Source organism: Poecilia reticulata, linkage group LG6 (assembly GCF_000633615.1).
Source record: "Poecilia reticulata strain Guanapo linkage group LG6, Guppy_female_1.0+MT, whole genome shotgun sequence".
Lineage (NCBI taxonomy): Eukaryota > Metazoa > Chordata > Actinopteri > Cyprinodontiformes > Poeciliidae > Poecilia > Poecilia reticulata.
The window spans coordinates 28644099-28671352 of record NC_024336.1 but is presented as its reverse complement, the minus strand read 5'-3'; the positions used below and the strand labels follow the sequence as shown (position 1 = coordinate 28671352).

The following is a 27254-nucleotide window of genomic DNA, read 5'->3' as shown; positions in this document are numbered from 1 at the left end:
AATGTTCTTAAAGGGCCGGTTGTGTCAGATTGAAACAATAAATTCGATAAACAAACTGTTAGAAACGTCTCTGCACTTGATTCTTAAATTCTTCTTWAAATAAGWTWATATTGAACAGTTCAAACTGATCAGTCCCTCCAGAATTTCACAATTTTTTCTGTGATAATTTTTGYCATTAYAATAAAATCTTTTCTRGTGCAAATTTAGAAATATTTGCAAGAAACGATGAAAATATTTGCATTTAAGTATGAGGATAAATGTGACTTTTTATTACTTGCAAATAATTGATCACAGACTAGAACTTGATATCAAGTAAGACCAAGGCAGAAGTAAAATATGCTGCCACCTGCAGGTAGGAGTTGCCGTCTCTTCTAGYCAATGTTTCTGACCATTTTCCTGGACATTTTTYGATAAACTCAGTTTGTTGAAAAAAAGTCACAATTTGTTGATTTTGCATGAATTTCCACGATCACAGTAAAAGTGGAAGCATTAACTAATGTAATTACTGATGAATATAGTATTTAAGCACAGAACTGTATGCATAAATAGGTTTTATTTATGCATACTTCTAGAGGGCCACATAAAAAGCTGAAGACCATATGTGYCAAACCACATGTGTTTGACTCACATGGTTYCCTCTTAATCAGCTCTYAAATGCTTCAGGATGCTTCTGGGATGCAACACCTACCTCTATTCTGGGTGACGTGATTTACAAACATGTCYTGTGGTCTTCCAGCAAAATCAGCACCTTTGGCCACTATGGCCTCCTTCATGGCCTTCAGCCCGTTCAGGACCACAGCGGGTCTGGGACCCAGGAACAGACTGTACACGTTTCCATACGAGCTCCTGAGCTGTTAGCAAAACACAAAGTGTCATTTTAACAGTGAACACCAACRTTAGAAACTATTAAACCAGTACTGTGTCACAGCTGGACCGTTTTCAGWGAAAAATCCTAAACCACTGCATTAGAACAATCACATTTCATTGAGTTATATTATGTTAATATATTGTTCTGTTCTGCCATTTTCCTGTATGTGAATAAAAGTCAGAAACTCCGTTTTGCAGGGTCATTAGAAATGACAAAACAGTTTCAAATAGTAGAAAAAACATTGTTTTATGAATAAGGTCTCYTAAAGTCTGTCTGCATGTAAATAATCGCCTCTTCACAGATTCAGATAAAGGAGRCGTTAACTTTTTTGTTTAGAATGCATTAATTTAATATTCAATGTAAAAAGAACAGCATTAACTGGTCCAGTGCTCAGCTTACAACAAATACAACCCAAAGTCTGAAAATATAATGTTTGAAGCGAACACTCATACTTTAAATGRGTCAGYATTGAAAGCYGACACRTGAAATGTCTCAACCTCATTATCTTTCAGTAAGGTATCATTAATCAGTTGTAATAGATCCACCCACTAATCGGTTCACAAAGGATACAAATGACAAAACACTCCCTGATGGAAACATGCCAAATGTGTAGGAGRTCAGCTCTAACCGACTTCTGCACTTATAYCACKTTTACGCACAAATAAAACTTTTCTGAGCAAACTGGACCTTAAAGGCTGGAAATRCAGAAAAATATTGAATGCATTTCAGTTTCATTCTGATCATTTCAGTAAAAAGACGGGATAAAAGCATTAGATCAGAAATAAGGTAAGGATTTTTACAGTGCATTAATAACAGAGATGGGCTGCTTTCCAAGAATGCACCAACGTTACGCAATGATAACCTCCGTGTTCAGCAGAGGGAGCACTGCTTACATACAGCGGTGGGACATAAATATAGTATATATACTGTACTTATGTACATTTTCCATGTATCTGTACTTAAGCAGATTTATTAGTGGATACTTTCGACTTTTACTCCACTACGTTTTACAGCAAGTATCTGTACTTTCTACTTCACTACATTTCTATAAMGCATTGCGTCACACATTACATCCAAGACGTGTTGCGGTTTTTTKATTTGTTTTTTGATTTGAAAGTAATCAATGGYGAGAGTGGAGTTGGTCCATTGTAAAGTGGGAAAGTAGCGTCACCCTCCCTTCAGAAGAGCAAGGCGGGTAGCAGCACCTGCAGAATGGAGTCTAGGGGTCATCATCCAGAAGACCTGCACCATCCAGCACCTTATTTAAGATTCATTCCAGTTAACCRGGTCAAAAGACGACTCCTGGACTTTCCTGTACCTCCTTTGCCTCCCCTGAAAGCATGAACTTCTAGCATTCAAAAAACATTTTAATATGGTACTTTTACTTTTACTACMGTACATTTTTGTCTGTTTATTTGTACTTTTATTTAAGTACATTGTTTGACTACTTTCTCCACCACTGCTTACATATGTTAAACTTTGGTACATTTCAGAACAATTTCTTTAAATTTGTTACAAAAAGTACAATTTCAAAACATTTTACACTTGATTTCAAAGAGCACAATGAAAAGTTAATTTATGTTTCTTACCCTCTCCAAGTCCTTCAGCGGGTTCTCCTGGCTGAGGTTGAAAAGGTTCCCCAGGAACGGCAGCGTGGGGGGTCCAGGTGGGAAGTTCTTGGGTCGCCGAGGTTTGACCTGGAATAACAGGAATAAAATGCAGAGGCACAGGAGAAGCACAGAACCCAACATGATGGATGGGAAGCTCTGATGGACTGAGGTGGAAGTGGCTGAGCTCTGCTCTTAGTCCTGCCTCCTGTAGTTGTATTATTTGTTCCTCTGTCCCAAAGGTGGGGCAAAGACAACCAGTTCACCCACTAGCAAAGGGTTATACTCACACAGTAGATGGCAGTTTTACTCAGCTTAAAGGTGCAGTATGTAACTTTAACATAAGTTTTTTTCATATTTATTAAAACTGTCACCATAATGTGACGGATAATCTGTGAAAAGATCAATCTCCTCTGCTTCCACTCTCAGCTGCCATTTCCATCTGAAGAAATGCTCCACTCTCAACCAAAAACAACAAATCATAGCCGGGAGGAGGGGCTTAGCGCTGTCAATCAATGCTGCTTAATGCACTAACAACTTACATTTATTTGACTTAAAGAGTAGAAGACATTAGACACTACTAAATGCGGCTCAAATGTTTTACAGAGTAAAAGATAAATACTGCAGCTTTAACCCTTGTCCAAACTGTTTGCACCGATGGCCAAAAGTCACCAAGAGGAAAGATTTGAGGGGCCACAAGTTATTTTTATTTTTATTTTTTTTCATAAAGCAAAATAGCTTTATGGTGAATCTTTTCCTTTTTATTTGCGCTGCTACAAATTAACGTGTGTTTTAATGTAAAAAGTCAGAAAAAGGCTCTCAAAGTTGTTACAGTTTCCTAAGTCGTTACTATTTTTATTTTGTTACCAGCAACAGAAATGTCAGTCTGTGAAAACCCTTAGCTGTTGTTATGTGCTTTGGGCACCTTATGATGCTTTTTGTTTATTTTTTTCTTTGTTTTCTTATAGACTTTAGTTGAATGACCTTTGGTTAATATATTTTGGAGTTTGAATAATTTCTTATTTTTGGTCATGTTAATTTGTGGCGCTGTTAGTCCGCCTATAAACAGGATGGGTTTCGACATGTTAGAGATCCGCCCTTCCGCTCGCTCCACCGCCGGCAACGCGTCTTGACGCGCTGCGCGCACGTCAAGTCGCTGTGGGCCGCAGCTGATGTTTCCAGCCTGCCATGCGGTATTTCTGTTAGCCTTTGTTTGTTTGCTTTTTCATTGTGATTTTGGCCTGGTGGGACCGGTTGTCCTGGTTTCGATCCTTGTTTTGCATTAGGTTCTCTTTTGCTTGAGTCCGGTATTAGTAGGGGCTTCGACGGCCCTGTATAGGGTTGGCCCCCTGCTGTACCGTTTTGTTCTGTTTGATCGGCTCACCAGGTCCAACTTTCTGTTAATACTTTTGGGGTTTTTTTCTTATTTTTGGGACACGGGAAACTGAGGGCATTTAACTCTTTTTCATCCATCCATCCATTTTCTTCCGCTTATCCGGGGTCGGGTCGCGGGGGCAGCAGCCTCAGGAGGCCCAGTCTTCCCTCTCCCCAGCCACTTCTTCCAGCTCCTCCGGGGGAATCCCAGGCCAGCCGAGAGACGTAATCCCTCCAGCGTGTCCTGGGTCTTCCCCGAGGCCTCCTCCTGGTGGGACGTGCTCGGAACTCCTCACCAGGGAGGCGTCCAGGAGGCATCCTGACCAGATGCCCGAGCCTCAACTGGCTCCTCTCGACGTGGAGGAGCAGCGGCTCTACTCTGAGTCCCTCCCGCATAACCGAGCTTCTCTCTCTAAGGGAGAGCCCAGCCACCCTGCGGAGGAAACCCATTTCGGCCACTTGTACCCGTGATCTCGTTCTTTCGGTCTTGACCCAAAGCTCATGACCATAGATGAGGGTGGGAACGTAGATCGACCGGTAAATCGAGAGCTTCGCTTTTTGGCTCAGCTCTCTCTTCACCACGACGGACCGGTACAGCGCCCCCTGTTAACTCTTTTTCTTCATAGAAAATCAGAAGCAGCTGAAGCAAAAAATCTAAAGTTCAAGAGAGTTTAAGAGTAAAATATTTTATTGAACCCTCATTCTTGTCTTGTGTCCTCAAGTATGTTGTGCCCTTGGTGGACGTAACATATTTATGGGACTCGTTTAAACAAAGTTTACCTTTAGCAACTTGTGTCCTGAGGTTGTTTTTTTGGTTTTGGTGATTATTTTTCCTGTGCATTTTGGCACAGCTGGTGCGCGTTGCAGTGGTTAATTAGGATAACTGGACGTGGTGTTCTTGTGGCTTTGTTTGTGCATGATCGTTTGTGTTTAAGTGTGGCTTGATTCCACTGTGTAGACATGGAGTTTGACCTGGATGAGTTTGTTGAAAAGCCCACATTGGCACAACTGTATTCAGCCGATTTTAATTATTCATTTACAAACAGATTATCCAGACATTTCAGTTTCCTTGATCCATGTCAGCTGTTGGCTAAAATGTTACATTTGTTTCATATTGTTTAAACTAATCCCAAACTTGCAGCATATTTAGCCCAGCATACTGCAAATCCAGCATTACTTATGTTTAGAACTGAGTGAAACAAATTTAATGTAAAAAAACTTTACATGGAGCAGCGTTTCACTGGTAAATGTAGGAAACCAGCGCCCTCTGCTGCCACTGGCGAGCATTACACTGACTTTTAAATGGTCCAAATGTAATTGCAGGGCTTTTTTCACAATACACTTCATGATATTTTTCTAAATTGATTTCACACACAGGCAAATCATTTATTGGGTTGTTTTGCTCCACAATAATACACAAAAGAACCCAATGGACAAAATGTCCCCCGTTTTCAAAAGAACTGATACATGAAACGCTGAAAATTAAACCATAACTCTTCCAGTCGGAGGATCACAACCCTCCATGAACATCTTTCCCTTTCTCTCTTTTTAGAAATAAAAGCTACACAACCCGTATGAACAATACTGCAGTGGAGTTCTGTTTATTTATTGCATTTTAGATCTTTTTATTTTTTATAGTTTCTAATTGTCATTTTCTGTTTGAATGTTAAAAGCTCTGTAAACGTTCTGGGAATTCAGCCAACGCTTTTATCAAGAAAGAAGGTGGAAGAAGGCGAAAGCCCCCTCCGCCGACACCACAGTGTGATCAGGAAGCCGGGGTCAGTTAAAGAACGGCTTTTCCCGAACATGACCACCACCGAATTCCACAGCTTTGCTTCACATTAACCCAGACCCAGTCACGTGCATTCCTCCCACACACACACACACACACACTCTCTGCAAAATGTCTGGTGTTCAATCACTCATCAGACCTTCCTTTTTCTACACCGTGTTCTAGCTTGAGAAAATAATGTTCAGAATTAAGTACGACTGGTGATGCACTTACATCTTCTGCCTCTTCCAGCTGGCTATCGAAATATCTAAAAGTCTCCTTTCAGAATGAGCTGCTTTAAATCTAAAGAAGCTTCTGCTGGACACACACCCCCAACTCAATGTTTACCCTCACATGTTAAAATGACAGCAAATTAAACAATTATACTTCTTTGAAAAGCAGAAGTGGAGCCTTCTGGACAGCTAACAAGAATACAGTAAGTGGTTTCTGGAAGGCAAGTTGACAACAAACCACTTGTTTTTTCCAGCAGCCATTATACAGCACATACACCTGCACCAAAGCTGCTGGAGCTTCGCTGGGGTTGCTAGGTAACAGGCAGCATGTGCTGATTTGTGATGTTACATTCTGGAGGATTTTGAAACAGCTAATTTTCCAGACACCAAAAAATTGTAACTTATGGTGGCCAGGTGTTTTTAAATTCTTTTTCTGTTTCTAGAAGCAGTAGAGACTAAAACAGAAGTATATATAAAATTAAAAATAAATAAATAAATAAAGCAAATGTGAATTTTGCCATAAGTCCCATTTAACTTTCGGAGTGCAAAGTACAGATATTCACTTCTACAAACCAGCGTAGGAGATCTGGACTACATGAGAAACCTTTAAAGCATTCTGCTATGTTGGAAGGTGCTGCTGTGGTTTTCAGAGTAGAACAAACAAGATGCAAACTGTAGGAAGTGTTGTTGAACCCGAATAACTCAGAAAAAGATGTCCAGCTCTTTACATATGCGATTATATTCTAATAAAGAAATGCAACATCTGTTCTTATGTAACACAGGAGCAACTTTTAAGTCTGAGGAAACTGGGCCGGTCGACTCCTCATCCTCCCACCAACATTACTCACCTCACAAATTGTTCTTAAAATGTTTCCAGTGAATGTACAGCGTGTGTGTACTGGCAAACAACAAATGCTGATCGATGTATTTGATCGTTTTAAGGCAGAGTTTATGAACTAAAGCGGATGGAGAATGGGTTGGGTAAGTTATAAGGTCCATGAAAGACTTGGAACTTGATTTCTTTGGATGTAAAAACAGGAATGGGATTGGGCAACTTCCATGAGTTTCCTCCATCTGTTTCAACATTCCTTGGTGGAGCTTATCGTACTGGTCTTAGGGAGGGTCTTTACTACTTCATCATATATGAAACATGAGGAATGACAATGCAACAACCAAAGCAACATCTGTGGAGCTCCGGCATGCAATTTAATACTTGTTTAACTCACCTGCAGGGAAAGCTGCAGGTGATTCAAACTGAGAATTCTTTTTAAAATTGCCACTGGTGAAAAACAATCTGTTTTGATGACATGTTTTCACACAGTTTGATTTTTCTTTGTAAAGTTCATTCTTTCTGTGCTGCAGCTGGAGATCTGTTATACTTTACTGAAGCCCCAAAATGGTTAAGAAACATCCAGGACACATTTAGCTTCCGTGTTTTCCAGACTGCCGTTTATTTTACAACAGGAACTGTACCACATTCAATAGTGTTGCAACCTCGAGAAGACGTGTTAATCAGCAGTTTTCTGCAGCAAAATGCTAAAAACATCCATCCTGGAGCACAAAAAGGTACAAACCCAAACAGGAAAAGGGAACGATAGCATGTCTGGAAGCATCAGCATTTATCCTTCCATTATTTTGTGTTTTTTGTTTGCAGTCACTTGATATCATCCTGAAAAACTGGTTGTAAAAATAAAACCACACTGCATAGTTTCTATTACTTCCTGCCTCTGAAAACAAATTTCAGACAGAGAAATTCATATTTTCACTAAAATGCTGTTCTGATCTCCTTGCAGATGGTCTTTGCAGTCATTTCTGGACCATTAGGTTTTAAGCTCAAGTTGTATTGGTTTCTATATTACCCATTATTTTCCAGCTTCATTTAGGTCATTCCATTAGCTGTACACTTTTTTTTTTTACAGCCGTGTCATTGGTTTGAGTAGACGTGGCTTTCTGTTGTCTTACTGTGAAATTAATGGACATCTCTGAAAACGTGGTTTCAATGGAAGCATCTATTGCTCTTAAATTATCTTTTGAACTTTTCTTCATTAATACATTGCAGAAGCATAATCAATCAATTTTCTGTGTTCGGCATATCTAAGGTATCTTTTGGTTATCTGCCTGCTCATAACACCACCAAGAAATGCATTATAGTAATTAATACAGGAATCTGAAGCAGCAGAATGATCAGCATAACCTCCCTGCTTCTAAAATTATTCTTCTTCACCCACAAAATGGTATTTGGAGGCGTTGGTGGGATGCAGCGTCTGGTGGCCTTGACCATCGTAAACTAAAGCGCTGCTCTCTCAACACAAACGGCAGTGACTCCCGTGTCAGATCTGCTCTTTGCAGTTTCAGAGCGTCTCAAATTATCTTCCCATGGAAGGTTATTGGTCTTTGTTACTATACATGCAAACAAATACGGGAAAAAAACATCACATTTTTCACTTGAAAAATATTTGATGAATTACAATAAAAAAATTCTAGGACGATCTGTTCCCACATATATTATCGCATAATTTCCTGTGATTCTCTTGAATATTTGGTTAGTAAGTCCACCATGGGCTAATCCATCTAATCCAGACTGGAAGCCGTTAACCTCATGTACAGGAAATGGCAAAAATACAAGAGTTCATAATGAACAGCAGCACAGAGCCAGAGCTCATGAAAGCTAATGTTACTGAATGCAACCTATTTTTAGGTCCCAAAATGGTACATCTTATAAAACTACAATAAAAGTTCACCTTCACTACATTAAATCTGTTCAATATGTATAAACCTTTTCAGATTTTTAAAACTTTACTAGTTTTTATGCATGCTTTGCCACAAAAATCCTAACTTTTTGAAAGAAAATATGCTATATTTTCACTAAAGACCAAAACAACAACAAAAAACTTCAATGTCAGCTCAAAATTTAATAACATTATTATTTTTGGAGCAATTTGAGTCAAAATCTCTTTTCCTCAGGAACCAAGCCTTTACACTTATTAAGTGAAATAAATGTTTTTCTTTATTAAATCCTTCCAAATGGACAAAATATGAAAAATGAAATAAATACTTGCCAAGTTTCATAAAATTAACTTTTCATCTGACAGATGTATTTGTTGCTCCTTGGCAAGGACTTCTTTGTTTTTTAGACTTTATTTGCTTTTTTAATAAAGGTAAAATAAAATAAAATCAGAAGATTATGTTCCATTTTGGGTCACCAAGGTGCCTCAAAGGTTAAACATACAGAACTTTTTCTATTGCAAAGCAACAAAGAGCCATGTGTGTGTCAGGGGAAGTGAAAGTGAGAAACCGCTGCACACACCCACAGAGGAGCTCAACTTCTAGAGAAATGATGTCAGAGGTCAAAGAGGGAGGTGAGGGTGAGAGTTGAGGAGTGTGTGTGTGTGTGTGTGTGTGTCAGACAGGAGGGAGGGTCGACCCTCTGCTGCATAAATACTGAGCCCTGCTGGACCCAGGAGGAGGAAGAAGGAACAGAGGAGAGTTCCTGCGATGGCCGACCCCAGCAGTAAGTGACCACTTCGCTGTTATTAATGTTTCTTTTACTGTGCATTAGGAAAACTGAGGGGGAGATTGTGTTGTGTGTGGAAAAAATGGTCTAACTCAAGAGTCGATATATCGGGGTGAGATGACCAAACCCATTCCTGCAATAAACCCAAAAACAGCTTCTTATTCAGAGAGCAAAGATCTGACTGAGTACGTTGACCTGAAGGTCACCACGTGTCCCTCAGAGCTACCCTTAGTCCAACATGGCTGTAACTTTCTACAGTTTTTATTTTATTTATTTCAAATGGAAAAGAACATTTAAACAACCCAGAAAAATCCCAACATTACTTCTGCAGATTTCAGTAGAATATCACGTGAACAACAGCAAGAACAAGCTCTGTGTTTCTTATAATGTGAAACATTCATAACAAAGCATCACTGGTTAAAAAATGCATCTGTGCCAAGCCTATTAATAATGCAGGTTTAAAAACAGCCACTGACCAAAGTGTTTGAGAACTCAAGTACCGATTGGATAAGAGCACAGCGAGTCTCTGGTCTGCTTTCTCGGCTTTCTCGGAAAAGAACAGGAAGAATAATCAGAATATTTTCTGATTGGTTGAAAAGCTGCATTCATTTCTATCCCACAAAATTAAGAGTTTACTCATCCCGACTCCAGACCAAACCTAGAGCCATCCGACTTTCATCAGGTGATTCTTCACTGCAAAAACACTAAATCTTACCAAGCATTTTTATCTAGTTTGTAGTGCAAATATCTTATATGCTTGAAATAGGACAAAACTAATATACACGGAACTTTTCAGCAAGAATTACGAGCTTGTTTTTATTAAATAATTCCTCAACATTGATGAAAAACTATTTGTTCTACTGGGAGATTATTCACTTATAAATTATAATTTAAAGGTGAAATAATCTGCCAGTGGAAAAAGTACATTATCATCAATATTAAGGAATTAAACAAGCTCCTATTTTTTGCTGAAAAGTAACTTTTCCATTAATTTTGTCTTATGTCAAGTGTACTAATATATTTACACTACTTAAAGATACTTTGTAAAATGTTGTGTTTTTGCAGTTTTTATTTTGTCAAAGAAAAAATGCATCAAACTCATCTCTGTTGGTTCCGGTCAGCTTTCATCGTCGACGTGGACCTGAGAAGCCATGAGAACAACTTGGCTCACCGCACCAGGGAGATCGACCGGGAGCGCTTGATTGTCCGCAGAGGGCAGCCCTTCTCCATAACCGTGCAGTGCTCCGACTCTCTGCCCCCCAGACACCAGCTGGAGCTCGTCCTGCACCTGGGTGAGCTGACCAATCAGAGATCTTCAGTCACTACACTGCAAAAAACACAAAATCTTACCAAGTATCCGTCTCTAGTTTCTAGTGAAAAGAAAACTAAAGTGCAAGCAAAATATAGGAGCTCATAAATAGAAAATTATTTAATACTGATCAAGAATTTTGATCAGTAATTCTGAATTCAGATTACTGGTAGACTGTTTTTCTCATTTTATATATCTTGTTATAAGAGAAAATGTTGCCAGTGTAACTAGAATTTTTTTAATCAATATTCAAGAATTATTATCCTAAAACAAGCTGCTATATGTTGCTGAAAAATTATTTCTACCTTAATTTTCTCTTATTTCAACTGTACCAAGATATTTGCACTAGAAACTACGTGGCAAGGTTTTGTGTTTTTACAGTGTGTTTTAGATGTAGATGAAATGTTTGTCAGTTTGGGTTTTTCATGTTGTAAGAATCTTTACAGGAAAACTGGAGATTTTAAATCATAGAAAGGCAAAAACAGAAGTTGTTTCCGTTTCACATGGAAGCTGCTGGATGTTTTCAGGCTGAGAAACGGTGAGGATATTCACCCTTACATTCCAGTGTCAGTAGAAAGATAAAGACGGGAGGTTTCCCAGATGCCTTTTCTGTTTCTTGTCTTGCCTGAGCTGCATTTTATTTCCTGTGGAGCAAGATTGGAAACCCAGCGCCGTTTTTTTCCTGCAAATTTATTCAGACCACCTCAAAGCCTGCCAACAAAGATGGAGTCGTTTTTATCTGCGCTCACAGGCTCGGCTTGATCATCACGGCAAACCGGCTGACAGAGGGCTGATCAGTTGTTTGGTAGGAGTGAGAAAATGGTCATCTTGACCCAACAAACATCAATGTGTCCAAATTTCTTTTTCAGCACACAATGTTTGTGGGATTCATTGGCTGTGAAACGAAAAAAAACACAAATTTTTCACAGATTTACAGCCGAGGCCTCATATTTTCTTTAAAGGCGAGAAACTGTTGCATCTTGTTTCTTGATAATAAAAAAAAAGAATCATCAACACGCACTGACTAAAAACTTTGTGTTTATTCAGGTAAAAGAGACGAGGTGGTGGTTAAGGTTCAGAAGCAGCGGGGGGCCGGAGACAGCTGGTGGTTTGACCAACAGGAGGCTCAGGGGGAAATACTGCTGACTCTGCAGAGCCCAGCAGACGCCATCATTGGACAGTACCGCCTGGTCGTGCTGCTGATGTCACCGGATGGACGCATCGTGGAGAAAGTGGACGAAATGAGCTTCCACGTATTGTTTAACCCGTGGTGTAAAGGTAGAAGATGCTTCCTACAGAATTCATTTAAAAGAAACTTTATTTTTGCTCGTCACACATGTTCATAAATAATAATTCTGTCATGTTATGTAGTTTGTTGGTGGGCACAAATGCAGCTGGCGGAGACGCAGAGTAGATTTTGTAGTATTTAATGAACAAATGAACAGAAATCACGCAGAACACAGGGAGCCAGAGCAGATAAAACACAGGAATTAAAACAATAACGACACGAAACAGATGGAAAAATAGCAGGAGGAAACAGCAGAAAGTGAGAGGAGCAGATGTGTTTAAGCACTCTGAGACTGACTGTGGAACAATGCACATAAAAATATTATCAAGTATTTATGGTTAGTTTCTAGTGCAAATATCTTGGTACACTTGAAGCAAAACAAAACTAGCTAGCTAAGTAACTTTTCAGCAAGAGATATGAACTTGTTTTAATTCAATAACTCCTTAATATTGATGAAAACGTACTAGCTACAACTAAAACATTTTAAGGACTCCATCCATCCATCCATCCATTTTCTTTACACCCTTGTCCCTCAGTGGGGTCAGGAGGTGCTGGTGCCTCTCCAGCTGACGTTCAGGGCGAGAGGCGGGGTCACCCTGGACAGGTCGCCAGTCTGTCACAAGGACACACAGGACAAACAACCATGCACACACACACTCACACCTAGGGACAATTTGGAGAGGCCAATTAACCTGACAGTCATGTTTTTGGACTGTGGGAGGAAACCGGAGTACCYGGAGAAAACCCACCATGCACAGGGAGAACATGGAGACTCCATGCAGAAAGACCGGGGCCGGGAATTGAACCCAGAACCTTCTTGCTGCAAGGCAACAGCTCTACCAACTGCACAGCCCTATTTTGACTTAAAACAAGCTCATATATTTTGCTGAAAATTAATTTTTAAGTTGGTACGCTTGAAGAAAGACAAAACTACGATTTTCGCACTAGAAACTATATAAAAAATACTGTGTATGATTTTGTGTTTTTGCAGTGTACTTTTCCTGATTTGCTGTTTCTGCAAACATTAGATGTTTAAACTCTTTGTGGTGCATTAAGAACAAAAAACTTTGGCTAATTCTGCAAGTCTGTTTATCAGATGATGTTGTGTACCTGCCTGATGAGAGACTGCTTCATGAATACATCATGAACGAAGACGGAGTCATATTCATGGATACCTGGGATTACATCAAAAGCATTCCCTGGAGTTACGGACAGGTACTACGCCCACACACAGCCACAGATAAATATTATGTGGATGGGTTGAAGAAGTGCTTGTGTCCGTCTGTCAGGACAGTTTGGCATGTGAGACTTTTCACAGCAGCGTGTCAGCGGCGACTCTGGGGTTTCGGCTGGATCACAAAACGTGTTTGTTGGACAGAAGAGACTTCTGGACAAGACGTGTTAGAATGTGACCAGACGAACAGGATGACAAACAGACAGGACATGTCCTTTGTTTGCATTATCCGAAAAATAGTAAAGCCAAGATGTTCTAAAAAGATATGCGTGTTTGGTAGGCATTTATTAAAACGCCAGCAAGTGGTTTCTGGATGATAAGTCGACAACAAAACACTTGTCTTTTCCAGCAGCCATTGTACAGCATAGAGTGGTAAACGGACTAGGCTGGCCTTCGCTGGGGTTGTTAGGTTAGGTTGTTGGCAGTACCTGCTGATCTGTGACATTACAATCTGGAGGTTTTTGAAACGGCTCATTTTCCAGACAGCCAAAAATGCTCACTTATTGCCAGAAATCGCCAGGGTGTTTTTTTTTAAAGTGCCTGAACTGTTTAATAATCAGTAGAAACCCAAATGGAAGTAATAAAATGTGAAAAATGTGAATTTTGAATAATATGTTTGAAGCAGCTGGCTTAGAAACCGATCCATACGTCCTCCCTCCTGATGTGTTGATCAAATTACCGACTTGATCACCACATGATGTCATAAACAGCGTTTCTCAAAAACGTACAAAAGACTTTTTTACATACATGCTGGGCTACATGATGGTAGAGCACTTTCTCCGTTGTTACTAATGTTTGGAGGCGGACCTTCTCCATAATGTAATATTTGATATCTTTCTAATAAAGTATATGAACGCTAATCGTCTTACCTTGTAAAAAGTGTTGGCTGCAGATCCGTGGTTACACCGCGGGCTGCCAGTCATTATTAATGAAGGTTGTTATCCATCGCTGCGGCGTCTCTCCTCATTAAACCTTATACAATAAAATGACAACTTTGGTTAGATTTGTGTACATTTTTAAAGTGAAATCAACTCAACAAAAGCGATTTTAGGCTACCGGAAATTTTTCAGAGGCTTTACAGGAGCGCAGAGGTTGTTTTGACGTCTGTCATGGCGGGCAGAGTTTATAAATGCAAAGTGTCAATGGTGGTGCATTACCGATTCTTCCTGCACTGTAAAAGACTTTAACTTAAATCCACTTATTTTATGAGCAACAAGCTAAATGTTTTCATCTCATTTTCCTTCCCTAATGACGTTTCTTGACAAGTTTGAGGACTTTGTGATGGACATTTGTTTTGAAGTCCTGGATAATTCCAAGGAGGCTCTGCGCAACTCAAAGATGGACATTGGGAGCAGATCTGATCCTATCTACGTCAGCAGGATGGTCACCGCAATGGTGAGAAACTCTTCTTCTCTGAAAAACACATGATGGATTCATGGAGGTTAACATACACGTGGTCCCTGCACTGCAAAAACACCAAATCTTACCAAGTATTTCTGGTCATGAACACGTGAAATAAGACAAAATTGACTTGAAAAGTAACTTTTCAGCAAAATATAGGAGGTTGTTTTAAGTCAACAATTCCTTAATATTGAAGAAAAATACTAATTATAGGTGAAATAAAACGCTATTTCAAACAAGACATTTTGGAAGATTAGTTCACTTATGAGAAAAAATTATTTTGCAGACTTAAAGCAGTCTTTTCCACCGGTGCAGGTGAATGCCAACGGTGACAGGGGCGTGCTGATGGGGCGCTGGAGGGCACCGTACCTGGATGGAGTCGCACCAAATCGATGGACGGGCAGCGTGCCCATCCTCAGGCAGTGGAGCAAATCCGGCATCAAAGCAGTCAAATACGGCCAGTGCTGGGTGTTTGCAGGTGTTGCATGTACAGGTAACAGCTTTCACTGTAAATACAGCTGTTCTACTGAACAATCTACAACAAATACATTACCATTTAAGTTTTCTACATGTTGCTTCTGATGTTTCCCAAAATCCCACAGTGAATGTGAACATGTCTACTTGATAAGTAAAAGTGACTAAATCCATAAGAAAAAACGACAGGAAGAAAGAGTGACAACAAGGTTTCTTTATAGTTCTTCGCTGTCTGGGAATCCCAACGCGCCTCATAACCAACTTCTGCTCAGCCCATGATGTGGACGGGAATCTCTCCTTGGACTTTGTGGTGGACTTTGAGAGCAGAGAGGAAAAGACAGACAGCAAATGGTAAGATCAAATCCAAACATTCATGCTACGCAGCAAACACCTTATAATTCCTATTATTTTATTCTTGGACATCAGAAGTTTTTAGAACCAAATTAGTAGCTGTGCTTCCATCCACCATTTGTAATTTGACTTTTTGAAAATAAATTTGTTTAACAGACACGCACAATTAAAAAACAAAAAAAATCTTTTTTTTATCAAAACGTTTTGGTGCAAGTGTGAAGTGTGTTTTTTGGGCCGTTTCAAAATTAGTTTATTTCACAAAACTGTATTGGAAACTCATTTTTGTATCAAACAAGTCACATGATCAACAACCTGATGTTTCCACTGGAAGAAGACAACAGGAAGTAGTTGGAACATGATGGTGATGCCTGTTTTTTTAATGGTTTCTCATGTTTGTTCACGCTTGATTTTAATTGTGTTTCTTATTTAATAGAAACATTGTTTTTCTACATTAGCAGAATACTGTCAAAGTTTTGTGCACATTTCTAAGGGAAATGCAGGTATTTGTCAAACTCAAGGCCCTGACTTGAGTGACTGATTTTCTGACCTTTGCTGAGTTAGGTGAGGTCAGTGCTTATGTAAGCATTACAGCAATACTTCCTCCAACATCACTGCATGGTGCAGCAATCCCTCACACTAGTCATGCATGTGGCATCAGTGCAAAGTCGGTTTCCAAACAATTTCCAGTCATACAGAGAGATAAATCTATTTCACAACAGTATTATGTAAGATTGTTGTCAATCTTCCCATGAGTGGACGTCCAAGCAAATGTCAGACAGCAATGTGGAGATTATTCATCTGACAGTTTTAGATTTTTTTATGTCTTTCTTTTGGTTTTAGGAACTTCCACTGTTGGGTCGAGTCCTGGATGAGGAGAGACGATCTCCCCAAAGGAAATGATGGCTGGCAGGTTTTGGACCCCACACCTCAAGAACTGAGCGATGGTGCGATTCTGAGTTCTTCTCATCCATCCATTTTCTTTCACCCTTGTCCCTCAGTGGGGTCGGGAGGGTTGCTGGTGCCTCTCCAGCTAACGTTCCGGGCGAGAGGCGGGGTCACCCTGGACAGGTCGCCAGTCTGTTGCAGGGCAACACAGAGACACACAGGACACACAACCATGCACACACACAGTCACACCTAGGGGCAATTTGGAGAGGCCAGTTAACCTGACAGTCATGTTTTTGGACCATGGGAGGAAACCAGAGTACCCGGAGAAAACCCACCATGCACAGGGAGAACATGGAGACTCCATGCAGAAAGACCTGGGCCAGGAATCGAACCCAGAGCCTTCTTGCTGCAAGGCAACAGCTCTACCAACTGCGCCACTGTGCAGCCCTCTGAGTTCTAATTTTCCAAATATCTTTTCTTCAACTCATGTGATACTTAAAATTTTGAAATGTTTTCCTGAAACGTGATTGAATGGGATGAGCTGCCAATTCACACATTGTTGCACACTGCAAAAACATAAAATCTTACCAAGTATTTTTTTCTACTTTCTTAGTACACTTGAAATAAAACAAAACTAACTGGCAAGTAAGGAGCTTGTTTTTAAATCAATAATTCTTTAATATTGATGAAAAAGTACTGGTTCCATTGGCAGATTATTTCACTTATACAAGACATTTTCCCCATGTTATAAGTGAACTAATCTGTCTTGTTTCTACTGGCATATTATTTCACTTATAATTAGTATTTTTCATCAATATTGAGACCATAAATACCTGGTAAGGATTTGTGTTTTTGCAGTGCAACAGCTACCTTAAATTAATTATGAATGTATTTTTTAGGGGAGTTTTGCTGCGGTCCGTGTCCGGTGGCGGCTATCAAGGAGGGAAATCTGGGAGTGAAGTACGACGCTCCGTTTGTTTTTGCCGAGGTGAACGCTGACATCGTCTACTGGAGGGTCCTACCAGGCGGCCAGAGGCAACAGATCAGCGTGGACCAGAGAAACGTGGGAAGGAACATCAGCACCAAAAGCGTTTATGGCGACGTCAGAGAAGACGTCACTCTGCTCTACAAATACCCTGAGGGTCAGAGGCTGAGCAGAAAAAAACATTTGAATCTAAAATTGACACAGTTATTACAGTTTATCTCAGAACCTCATATTTAGTTTCACAACGAGGCGTCAGACTGTTGAGGCTTCTTCTTCCCACTGTGGCATATAATTGTTTTCACCGTAGGACTCCGAGTTTCACTGATAGTTGTTTTGTTTTTTTTGTTTTGCAGGGTCTGTGGAAGAGAGAGAGGTTTATAAGAAGGCAAAGCGCAGGGCCACCCTGCAGCCCAATGAGGGCGTAGAGCCGGCACAGCTCAGCCTGTCCATCAGGCATCCTAACCCCGTGTTTGGAACAGACTTTGATGTGATTGTTGAGGTACACAGTGACAGGATTCTGCTTGTTTTCTTCTTCTGCAATGATTTGGTTTGGCTCTCTAAGTCACATGCATCAAATACAAGACATTTAAGATAACAGTTGTGTGCTTCAGTATTATTTTATTGATCAGATCAAAGCAGTTTTTATCTGTGTACTGCCAAATTACATAGCCTGTCCCTCCAGTTTTTCATCGAAATTCATGTAAAATCAAAGTTGCACCGCATTTTTTGGCGAAAATTGTCAGAAATATTGGGTTGAAGTGATGCTAACTTCCACCTGTGAGTGGCAGTATTTTTTTTATTTCTACACTTCTGCCTGAGACTTACTTAATGTTAAGTTATTGTCTGTAATAGATTTTGTGACTAACAAAATGTCACATTTAACATCACACACGAGTGCTAGTATTGCAACATTTCTAGCAAATATTTATAAATTAGAAACAGAAAATCTTAGATTTTTATTGTTAAAAAAAAAGCAAAATTCTTGGGGGACTAACTGAGAAGAACTTATCAAATGCAGAATCAGTTCTGGGTTTTTTAATCGGTTTTATCAATATATTCTAGTGAAGCCGGCCCTTTAAGAACATTCGTGATTTTAATGTTGCACAAAATGTAAACAAGTCTGATGCCCCTGCTCTAAGTGATGAATGATGTCTGTTCTGTTCATAGGTGAAGAATGAAGGAGGAGATGATGCTAACGTCCAGCTGACGGTGCACGCTATGGCTGTCACTTACAACTCTCTCCACCAGGGGGAGTGCCAGAGGCAGATGAACAACGTGACTGTGTCGGCTCACAACGGTCAGCAGAGCCCTGATGTATAAACCAGTGATCCAGCTGCAGAGTCTGATTGATTTATTCTCTTATGCTCTGTGTGTTTAGCTCATAAAGAAGTGCTGCGTTTCCGCTACGACGACTACGCCAAGTGTGTCTCTGACCATCACCTGATCAGGGTGAAAGCGCTGGCTGAAGCTCAGGGGAACAGTTTGCCCATCATGGCTGTGGCGGACATCCCACTGAGCTTACCTGAGCTCCACATTCAGGTGAGGAAATTACCTAAGGAACGACACAAAGGCCCTGTCCCAAACACAAGCATATATGATCCAAACATTTTTGATATAAACAAAATAAAAATAAAGACTTTCTGCGTTTTCTCCTAGGTTCTTGGGAAGGCTTTTGTTTGGGAACAGCTGACGGCTTTCATCTCCTTCACCAATCCTCTGCCAGTCCCTCTGACTGGTGGCGTGTTCACCCTGGAGGGGGCTGGCCTGCTGTCTGACACTCACATCTACGTCGAGTAAGGAAGAAAGACGGATTAAAACGGAAGCAGAATTAACCGTCACCTTATGTCTTTGCTCATCCTTACATTCCTGTTCTCCGTTTTGTTTCTTTTTCAGCGGTGTTATTTCTCCAGGCCAGAAGGTGTCGGTGAAAATCGCCTTCACGCCGATGAGAACGGGGGTCAGGAAGCTGCTGGTGGACTTCGACTCCGACAGGCTGAAGGACGTCAAGGGAGTCGCCTCTGTGGTTGTTAGAAAGAAATACAGGAACACCCTGCCTGTGTTGAGTGGAAGGTTTTAGGAAATGTGTCTAATATTGGGAGACCTATAAAGACTTTACCATCCAACATTTAATGCTTACACTTGGTTTGTATTGTGACTGTTTTTCAGTTGAACCCAGGATGGAAAAGACGTCTGCAATGGGCCATGAAATCCATATTCTGACTTTGAAAATCCAATATGGCTGATGTGCATTTATTCACAAAGAGTGTTGCAGTAAAAACTGTTGTATGCACTCTACATGGTTTTTATCCCCATATATCAGACAAAACTCTATGAAATGTACCTGTGAATTTCTTCCTTTAGTGTTTGGATGCAATAAATGTACTAAAATGAGTTAGCCACCTTTAGGAAATCCAGCTGGTTTTAAGTTTTTCTCTCACCATGAGTTCCTGAGTTTGGTCCATATCAGCTTCTTTTTCAGGCTCCTTATCTGGGTCAGGCAGTCTCTGTCACTCTGCTCCAGTGCTTTTCTTGGCCGCTCAGAAATGTGTCACTTTTCCCAGCCCACTGATGGAGAGATGCCACAGGCTTCACAGGACTAGAGGACAGGTTGGACTGATGTTCAGCTTGCTTAAATAAATCCTGCTGCTTCATTAAGAGAAATTAAACTCAATTTAAAGTTGTTACAGCAGAATAAATATCTGAAAAGAAGGAGCCATCATCTCTGCATCTACTTAAATGGCTGCAGTTGTCGTTCAGTTATGCAACCACTGGGGGGCAGCACTCCACTTCCATTGGTTTCTTAACATTTTAGCTGCTAAATGACATAATTTTGATCACAAATGTTCACAAATATATAAGTTATGTCCACGTGAGCATCATTAACAGAGGACAATCAAATCATGAGGATCTGGGGGTAATATATCCCTGCTCTTTTACATTTGCATAAAAAATCACATTTAAACTAGAAAATCAATTATATTTCATATGCTAAACATGTATGTTGCAAAAACATGGTAAAAAATGATAAAGAATGCCTTTAGCATAATCTGTTAAAGAATCAGTCAAAACAACAAGACATTTGTTTAGGCCAAAGTATCTGCATTCAGATACAACAATGTTACTCATTATTGGTAACAGAAACCTTTAAACTGTATCGAAGAACATCAGTTCAGCCTGAGGAGGTTCACATTGTGTTGGAAAGTCATGAATCAGCGCAACTATTTTGTTATTTAAGATGGAAGAACTGGAGATTTCTCTGTAGCACCGAGTTTCTTCAGTCTGCTATAGTGAAAAATCCCAAAATGTGGCTTTTTCTAGTTACTCTGGATCTTTGTGTTCTGAAAAATGTTCAGTTGTGGTTCCATTATTATTGTGTTTCTTCTGTTCACCCAAAGCCAATAAAAAAAATCCATCACCTATTCCACATCCATCAGTCAGTTCTCCCGACCCTCAGGTTGCATCAGTCATGACTAGATTCTCCTGCGACTCTGCTCTAATATTGGGTATTGATTGCCACGTTTACTGATCTTAACCGAAGCATTAAAGCAAGAATCAACAAAGAGTAAAAGACTATCAGACACTCTAAAATCACCTGGCCATTTTTATCCCCTATCAGACACTCTAAAATCACCTGGCCATTTTTTGGCAATAAGTTAAAGTTTTATGATGTCTAGAAAATGAGCCGTTTCAAAAAACCTTAATTGTCAGTAAGTGACGATTGAGGAGTCATGTACTGCACCGTTACCAAGCAACCCAAGCAGAGCTCCAGCATGTTTGGTCAGCTGGTTTTACCTCTGTATGAACGGTACAATGGCTGCTGGATGGACAAAGGTTGTTGTTTACTTACCATCAATAAACCATTTGTTGTGTTCTTGTTGGTTGCGCATAAGGCTCTATTTCTACTTTTCAAAGATATATGGTTGTATAGTTGCACATTTGTTTGCAGTCATTTTCATGTGCGAGTGTAAACGTCGAGTTTGATTGGTCAAATGTGCAATGTCAACAGAATTTTACAGCACACTATGTGGGTAATAACAAGCAATCTGGCAGGCAACATGGGGACCCCAGTTTGTCTCTAGATTCTGGAAGGAATTCTGTGGTCTCCTGGGTATCACAGTGAGTCTCTCATCAGGGTTCCACCCTCAAACTGACGGACAAACGGAGAGGATCAACCAAGAAGTGGAGACCAAGCTTCGGATGCTATGTGAACATGATCCCTCCTCTTGGTCACAGAACCTACCATGGGTGGAGTATGCACTCAACTCTCTCCCTTCTACTTCTACAGGGCTGTCCCCCTTTTACACGGTTTACGGTTACCAACCTCCTGTGTTGTCTCTTCAAGAAAGGCCCACTAGAGTCCCATCTGCCCATGCCTCRGCCTTGAAGTGCCAGCAGGTATGGCGTCAGGCCCGCAGGGCTCTCCTGAAAACCTCCGCTTTATGTTGCAGATTTGCCAATCGTCRCAGAACCCCAGCACCCACCTACCTCACAGGACAAAGAGTCTGGCTATCCACCAAGGACCTCCCCTTGCGGATTGAAAACCGCAAGCTAGCCCCTCGTTTCATAGGACCCTTCCCGATTTCCAAAGYGATCAACCCAGTGGCTGTTCGGCTCCGCCTCCCCAGGAGGAATCGGTCGAATGGAACTGGTTTTGTTTTCTAAACATTTACAGAAATGAACGTTGAAAGACTGAAGAGATGGTTCAGTAATCACCTACATTCAGAAAACAAGGCATGTGCCATGGATTGCTCTTCAGCACCAACTCTGTAATCACATAACGTTTATCTCTGTGCTGCACAACAGCAAAGGGCAGCAAGAGCAAAACATAAGTATTAAAATTAATTTGTGAAATTAGATTGGAAGAGAAGTAATTTGTTTAATTGGATTGTGGGATGTGTATCCTGGCCTCATTAGACCTTGGCAGAAGAATCGTGCATTTGGAGTTGAGCTGCGTTGGCTGATTGGGATCGAAAGCAGGTTGGCATGTAAGGTAAAAAACAACCTGAACACGTCAGTGTTTGTGATTCATTACAGTGGATAAAAGCTTGAAGTCGTATTTGGAGATAATTTGAATTTGAAGTGTTTGCTTTGTCTCAGGTCAGCTCTCCGTTATGATGCAGGCAGCCACAGGTTTCTGGGTGTAACCAAGAGATGGAGCGAAAGATCACGTGTTGCTGAGAAGGGAGTTGCTATGACAACAAATAAAATGACGAACATGCACAAAGAATAATATCAGTGGGGGATTCGGGTTTGGAGGCAAACTAAACAAAGCAGAGCATCTGTCACCAGCAGCCATGTTCTCTGATCTTGGCAGGTTCTGCAGTGAAAGTCCAGGCTGGTTTGAGGCACCAGCAGCAGACTGCCCACCAAGCTCAAAGAAGGCTTTCTTCATGCTCACGCTGCTGAGATCCTGTCAGAATTATCTCTTCTGTTCAAATAAAACCTGCAGAAGGAAGTCAGAAGGGAGTCGTGTGAATTTCAGGATAGATGTGATCAAAAGGTGAGTCTCACCAGCAGCGCAGAATCTGCAAAGTCTCACCTTCTTCACTTAGCAACAGGTGTGGAAACTTCTGTGAGCAAAGTGGGCGCTCCTCTTTGTGATTGATTTCCCTCTCTGAAGGTACGTGTGTGTGCTTGAGTGTGTGTGTGTGCGTGCGCGTGTGTATGCATGTGTGTGTGGTGGGTACGACACCATGCTAGGGCCATTGTAGAAAAAGTATAGAAGAGTAAACTTTTTTTTTTTTTTTTTTAAAGAACATGAACATTCCAACTTTTGGAAATTTTCTGACTTTTAAAAGTCACAAAATTTGAAACTTTGAAATTTCCATGTTTTTTTCTAGCATATTTCTGAGATTAATCTCAAAATTTCTGAGTTGTTTTTTGTAAATTTTGGATTTTTGGAGATCAGAAATGTTCTTGTTTTTTCTAGAAAATGAAGATTATTCTCAAAATGTCAGGTTTTTTTGGTGGAAATTTGCTACTTTTTTCTATTTATAGTGGCCCTAATATTGTGTCATTTTGTTTCCTTCTGATTATTTTGACTCTGTTTTTGTATTTTGTTTTTTTATACATTAACACCCCATATGCTTCCACTCCCAATTCAATCTGTAGACATAATATTTTGTGTAAGGATTTATAATGAGTTTAGTGTTTTTTTGTGTGGGAGTTTTGTTAAATTTGTGTTGATTTAAAAGTCTTGTTTTGCATAATTGCTTTAGAGCCTTTGTTGGTTCTTTGAAAGCATTTGGATTGGAGGCTTTTCATTCAAAGTTCCACCAATTCTGCTTTTCCTAAAGTAGTAATTTATTACTTTCCATCTCTTGTTTATCAAGTGTGTGCACATCTTTTGCATTTCTTTCAAGATTAGTGAAGTTTCTTTTGGAGATCTCATCATTTTGGATCTTATTTTTGCTCATTTAAAATCATTTTTGCACTTTGTTTGTAATTATGTCTGCAATTTTACTTCTTTACATCATTTCTGTGACATTTGCATTAAAGTTGGTTTCCTTCCTGGTCCTTACACATTCAGTCCTTTTTGAAAATGAGAGCAACACGTTTGCTACAGACTCACAGCGATACACATTGCGGTTTAATTGCACAAGTCAGCACTGCATAAAAATTACATCAAACATGGCAGAAACGTTGGTTTATAATTTCAGAAACAGCGTCATAGAAATATACATTCAAAAAGTTCACACCCAAAGTTTCTCTGTACTTTCTGCTCATTCAAATCTCTTTGAATCTTATTTCTTTGTCGCTAAACGCTTTTCCGAACTTTCATTAAATATTTTCATCTGTTTAAATATTTATATAAAAAAACATGCATTTGTGATCAGCTTTTGTAAACAATAAGGAAATAGTGGCAACATGCAGGATCAACTCAGGCAATTATAAATACAGAAATTGTGCAAAAGCAAAGAAAATGTCTCCATGTTAAACAGCCCAATGAGTTCCCCCAGTTTCTACTCTGTGGCGTTGCTACAGCAGCCACTGTGGCCTCATTCTGCTCACATTTCATCCCTTCCAGGAATTAATCCTCACCGCTCAGACAACTGTTGATCTCAACTTCCAAATACAAACCTCTGTTTGTCGTGGCTGAGGAGATTCTTCTCTGTTTGGACTCAGGCTGTGAATCTGCTGCACATGAGCACAAAAGCAAACGGCTTCCATCGCGTCTGCTACCTCACATAAAACCCGGAGAGGATTCAAACTGCTCGGCTTCAAGAAAGGATTTAGCACAAAGGAGATCCACGGATCACACGGCTCCTGTCACATGACACACTGACATGCAAAATAAATGAATAAAAAACACATCCTGTTGTGTCAAGGTCATTTTTACCTCCCGTTTTTGGACACAAACAACATCACTTCTGTTGAACTCACACTTTAAACAGTCTTTAACCAGTATAAAATATGATGGCATGGATGTTAGATTGTTTTTTTCTGACATACACACTTTCATTCTGCACTGTTTGCCTGCAACAAGAACATTTTTAGGATCTGTCAAGCTAATGTACAGCGAGTGGACTCTGGACCTGGGGACGTCTCACTCCGGCGCCGGGTTGGTGGGCGGTAGATTTCGCTGTTTGAAATACTGGGTGACCTGCTGAGGGAGCTCAGCCAGGACAGACTTGGCAAGCGTCTCCTTCGGAGCCTGAGAGGAAGGAAAAAACAACTAAATATTGTTGCTAAACATTAGATTCAGTGACCTCTACTGGCTAAAGTCAGGACTGCAGACAAAACGGAAAAACTACTTACCAAGTATATTTGTCTATTGTTTCTAGTGCAAATATGTTAATATGCTTGAAATAAGACAAAATTAATTTGAAAGTAGCTTTTCAGCAAGATATAGGAGCTTGTTTTAAGTCAATATTTCCTTAATATTGATGAAGAAGCAGTAGTTCTGCTGACAGACCTTTTCACTAGTAACATGGGAATAATGTCTTGTTATAAGTGAAATAATCTGCCAGTGGAACTAATACCTCATCATTAATATTAAGGAATTATTTACATAAAACAAGCTCCTTTATATTGCTGGAAAGTTACTTTTAAGATAAGTTTGTCTTGTTTTATGTGTACTAATGTATTTTGCACTAGAAACTACATTCAACTTTGTGTTTTTACAGTGACGCTGTGCATTAAGATTAATTAATATTTCATTAAGAGAAAGAAAGAGCTATATTTAAGAAAAACAGGGAGAACTTTAGTCCATTTATGTGCAAAACTGGTAGAGATATTCCCCAAAAAACAAGCTGCTGTAATGCAACAAAAGGAGACCGTCCATAGTAACAACTCATGAATACAAATGCATGTCATTTTTTTACCTTCATATAAAACCATGACTTATTTAAATTGAGCAATAAAGAGTTTCTCCTGCCCCAGAAAAAAAACTTCAAAGCCGACCTCAAATAATCCTCAAATAATTAACAAAATGAAGAGAAAACTGTGATACTATTGGTCCGACCAATACCTCCCATAGCTTTGTAGATGCATAATTCAGCTCTGCAAAATAGTAGAGAAGCAAATTAAAACCAATCTTTAGTTAAAGCCTTATTTTTATTTTGCTACATGTCCTGTCTTTGGCACTTCTGGCATACCGTATAAGAGAAGATGGGTGGCAGCATGTGCCTGGGAACATCAGCTCTAAAAAGTGGCATCTCAAGACAGAATCCTAGTTAATAATTTTATTGATTAAAGAAGCCAGCAGGGAAAATCCCAGAACACAAAAAACAACAAGGTTGAATAAACTGCTGCATAAAAAGTCAAAAAAAAAGTCAAAAATCTATTTAAAAGCAGAATCTTTAACCCTAAAAACAACTTTAAATATCTATAAACATAATCTGACATGTTGCTGTTTGTTAAAGATTTCTATGAACAGCTTCAGACTAAGCTTCAAGACATGGATTCAAGTTTCTTCAAGTGTAAACTAAATTTATATCCAAACAGCTGAAATAAGGATGTGACTCAAAGTGGGTGAAAACTGAACCAGTATGAGAAGAGCCGACCTTAACATGTAGGAAAAAAGTAATAATTCAGCCTCCTATGAAGTGGTTTTTACTAAAATTAGGATCAAAAACAAAATTATTCTGATTTTTTTATGAGTATTAATCAAAATCAGGCTCCTGCTGTTTCCTGACTGAAATGTTCCTTGATTATATTTCAACCTCCATCTGCGTGTCCACGACCTCACAGCCGCAAATGACCTCTTCAGCCCTGCTGCTCTTATTCTATAAATACTTTAGTCTTGAACCTAAACGGAAAATCAGAAAGGTTAAAAACTACAAGAAGTTGACATAATAACACTTATCTCCGTCTTTCTGATCATGGAAAACACCAATTAACCATTATTGGTCTAGTTTATAGTGCAAACATTTTAGTAAACTCAAATTAAGACAAAACTAACCTGCAAGTAACTTTTCAATAAGATATTGGATCTTGTTTCAAGTCAATAACACCTTAATATTGACCAAAAAAATAACATTCTACATGGAAGAGGGCCTCTTTAAAACACAGAGATTCATAAAACTAACACATAAAACAGAAACCAAAAAAAGAAAAGCATTTTAATTCCCTTAATTTCAGTTGATCGGCCATCAGCTGATATTTGCATGAGAAACCAAACTTACTTTTATCCGTAAAAGTCAGAATATCAACAACAGTCATCTCGCTGCTGCCACCTTAATGACTTTCAGACAAAAAAAAATTGGCCAAAATCAATATAATCAGGTCAGGCTTTTAAAAGACTGATGATCAGCAAGAAAACTGCAATCACTGAACTTCTACTTTGTGATATTAAAACTTGCTTTTATTTAGCCCAAAATGAAAACTGAAAAGTCTCAACTGGTCAAGCCTGCAAAAAATATTCTGCATTGACGACAGATTTTAATTAAAGCATTATTTAGCAAACCCTGCTCAGCCTGCAGAAGCAACCAGAGCTTCCTGAGTGCCTCAGCAGAG

General features: G+C 39.7%; 3 protein-coding genes across 3 annotated transcripts in view; 1 reads left to right on the top strand and 2 right to left on the bottom strand.

The window, feature by feature from the left end:
• The window catches only part of LOC103466716 (cytochrome P450 2F2-like), an 8693-nt gene extending 5974 nt beyond the window's left edge, over positions 1 to 2719 (bottom strand). Inside the window, exons 1-2 of the mRNA XM_008412496.2 lie at positions 2458 to 2719; positions 689 to 851 (exon numbers count right to left, since the gene is read on the bottom strand). Coding sequence (XP_008410718.1) covers positions 689 to 851; positions 2458 to 2619 — 325 coding nt within the window. The 5' untranslated portion in view covers positions 2620 to 2719. The remainder of the gene's footprint in view (positions 1 to 688; positions 852 to 2457) is intronic.
• A 6540-nt stretch (positions 2720 to 9259) lies between these two features.
• On the top strand, positions 9260 to 20716 carry tgm2l (transglutaminase 2, like). The gene is made up of 14 exons (XM_008412495.2): positions 9260 to 9364; positions 10489 to 10659; positions 11724 to 11954; positions 13061 to 13179; positions 14465 to 14593; positions 14915 to 15092; positions 15295 to 15424; positions 16265 to 16368; positions 17212 to 17454; positions 17651 to 17796; positions 18465 to 18594; positions 18676 to 18836; positions 18954 to 19090; positions 19191 to 20716. Exons 1-14 carry the CDS (start codon positions 9349 to 9351, stop codon positions 19372 to 19374), a joined length of 2079 nt encoding a protein of 692 aa, XP_008410717.1. The 5' UTR covers positions 9260 to 9348; the 3' UTR covers positions 19375 to 20716.
• A 3148-nt stretch (positions 20717 to 23864) lies between these two features.
• The window catches only part of cpne2 (copine II), a 41349-nt gene continuing 37959 nt past the window's right edge, over positions 23865 to 27254 (bottom strand). The window contains exon 16 of the mRNA XM_008412494.2: positions 23865 to 24951. Within this exon, the coding sequence (XP_008410716.1) occupies positions 24844 to 24951 (108 nt within the window). The 3' untranslated portion in view covers positions 23865 to 24843. The remainder of the gene's footprint in view (positions 24952 to 27254) is intronic.

Coding starts and splice junctions, on each gene's coding strand:
- tgm2l (XM_008412495.2), top strand. Junction 15,425..16,264: donor GAAAAGACAGACAGCAAATG/GTAAGATCAAAT, acceptor TTTTGGTTTTAG/GAACTTCCACTGTTGGGTCG. Junction 17,455..17,650: donor GCTCTACAAATACCCTGAGG/GTCAGAGGCTGA, acceptor TTTGTTTTGCAG/GGTCTGTGGAAGAGAGAGAG.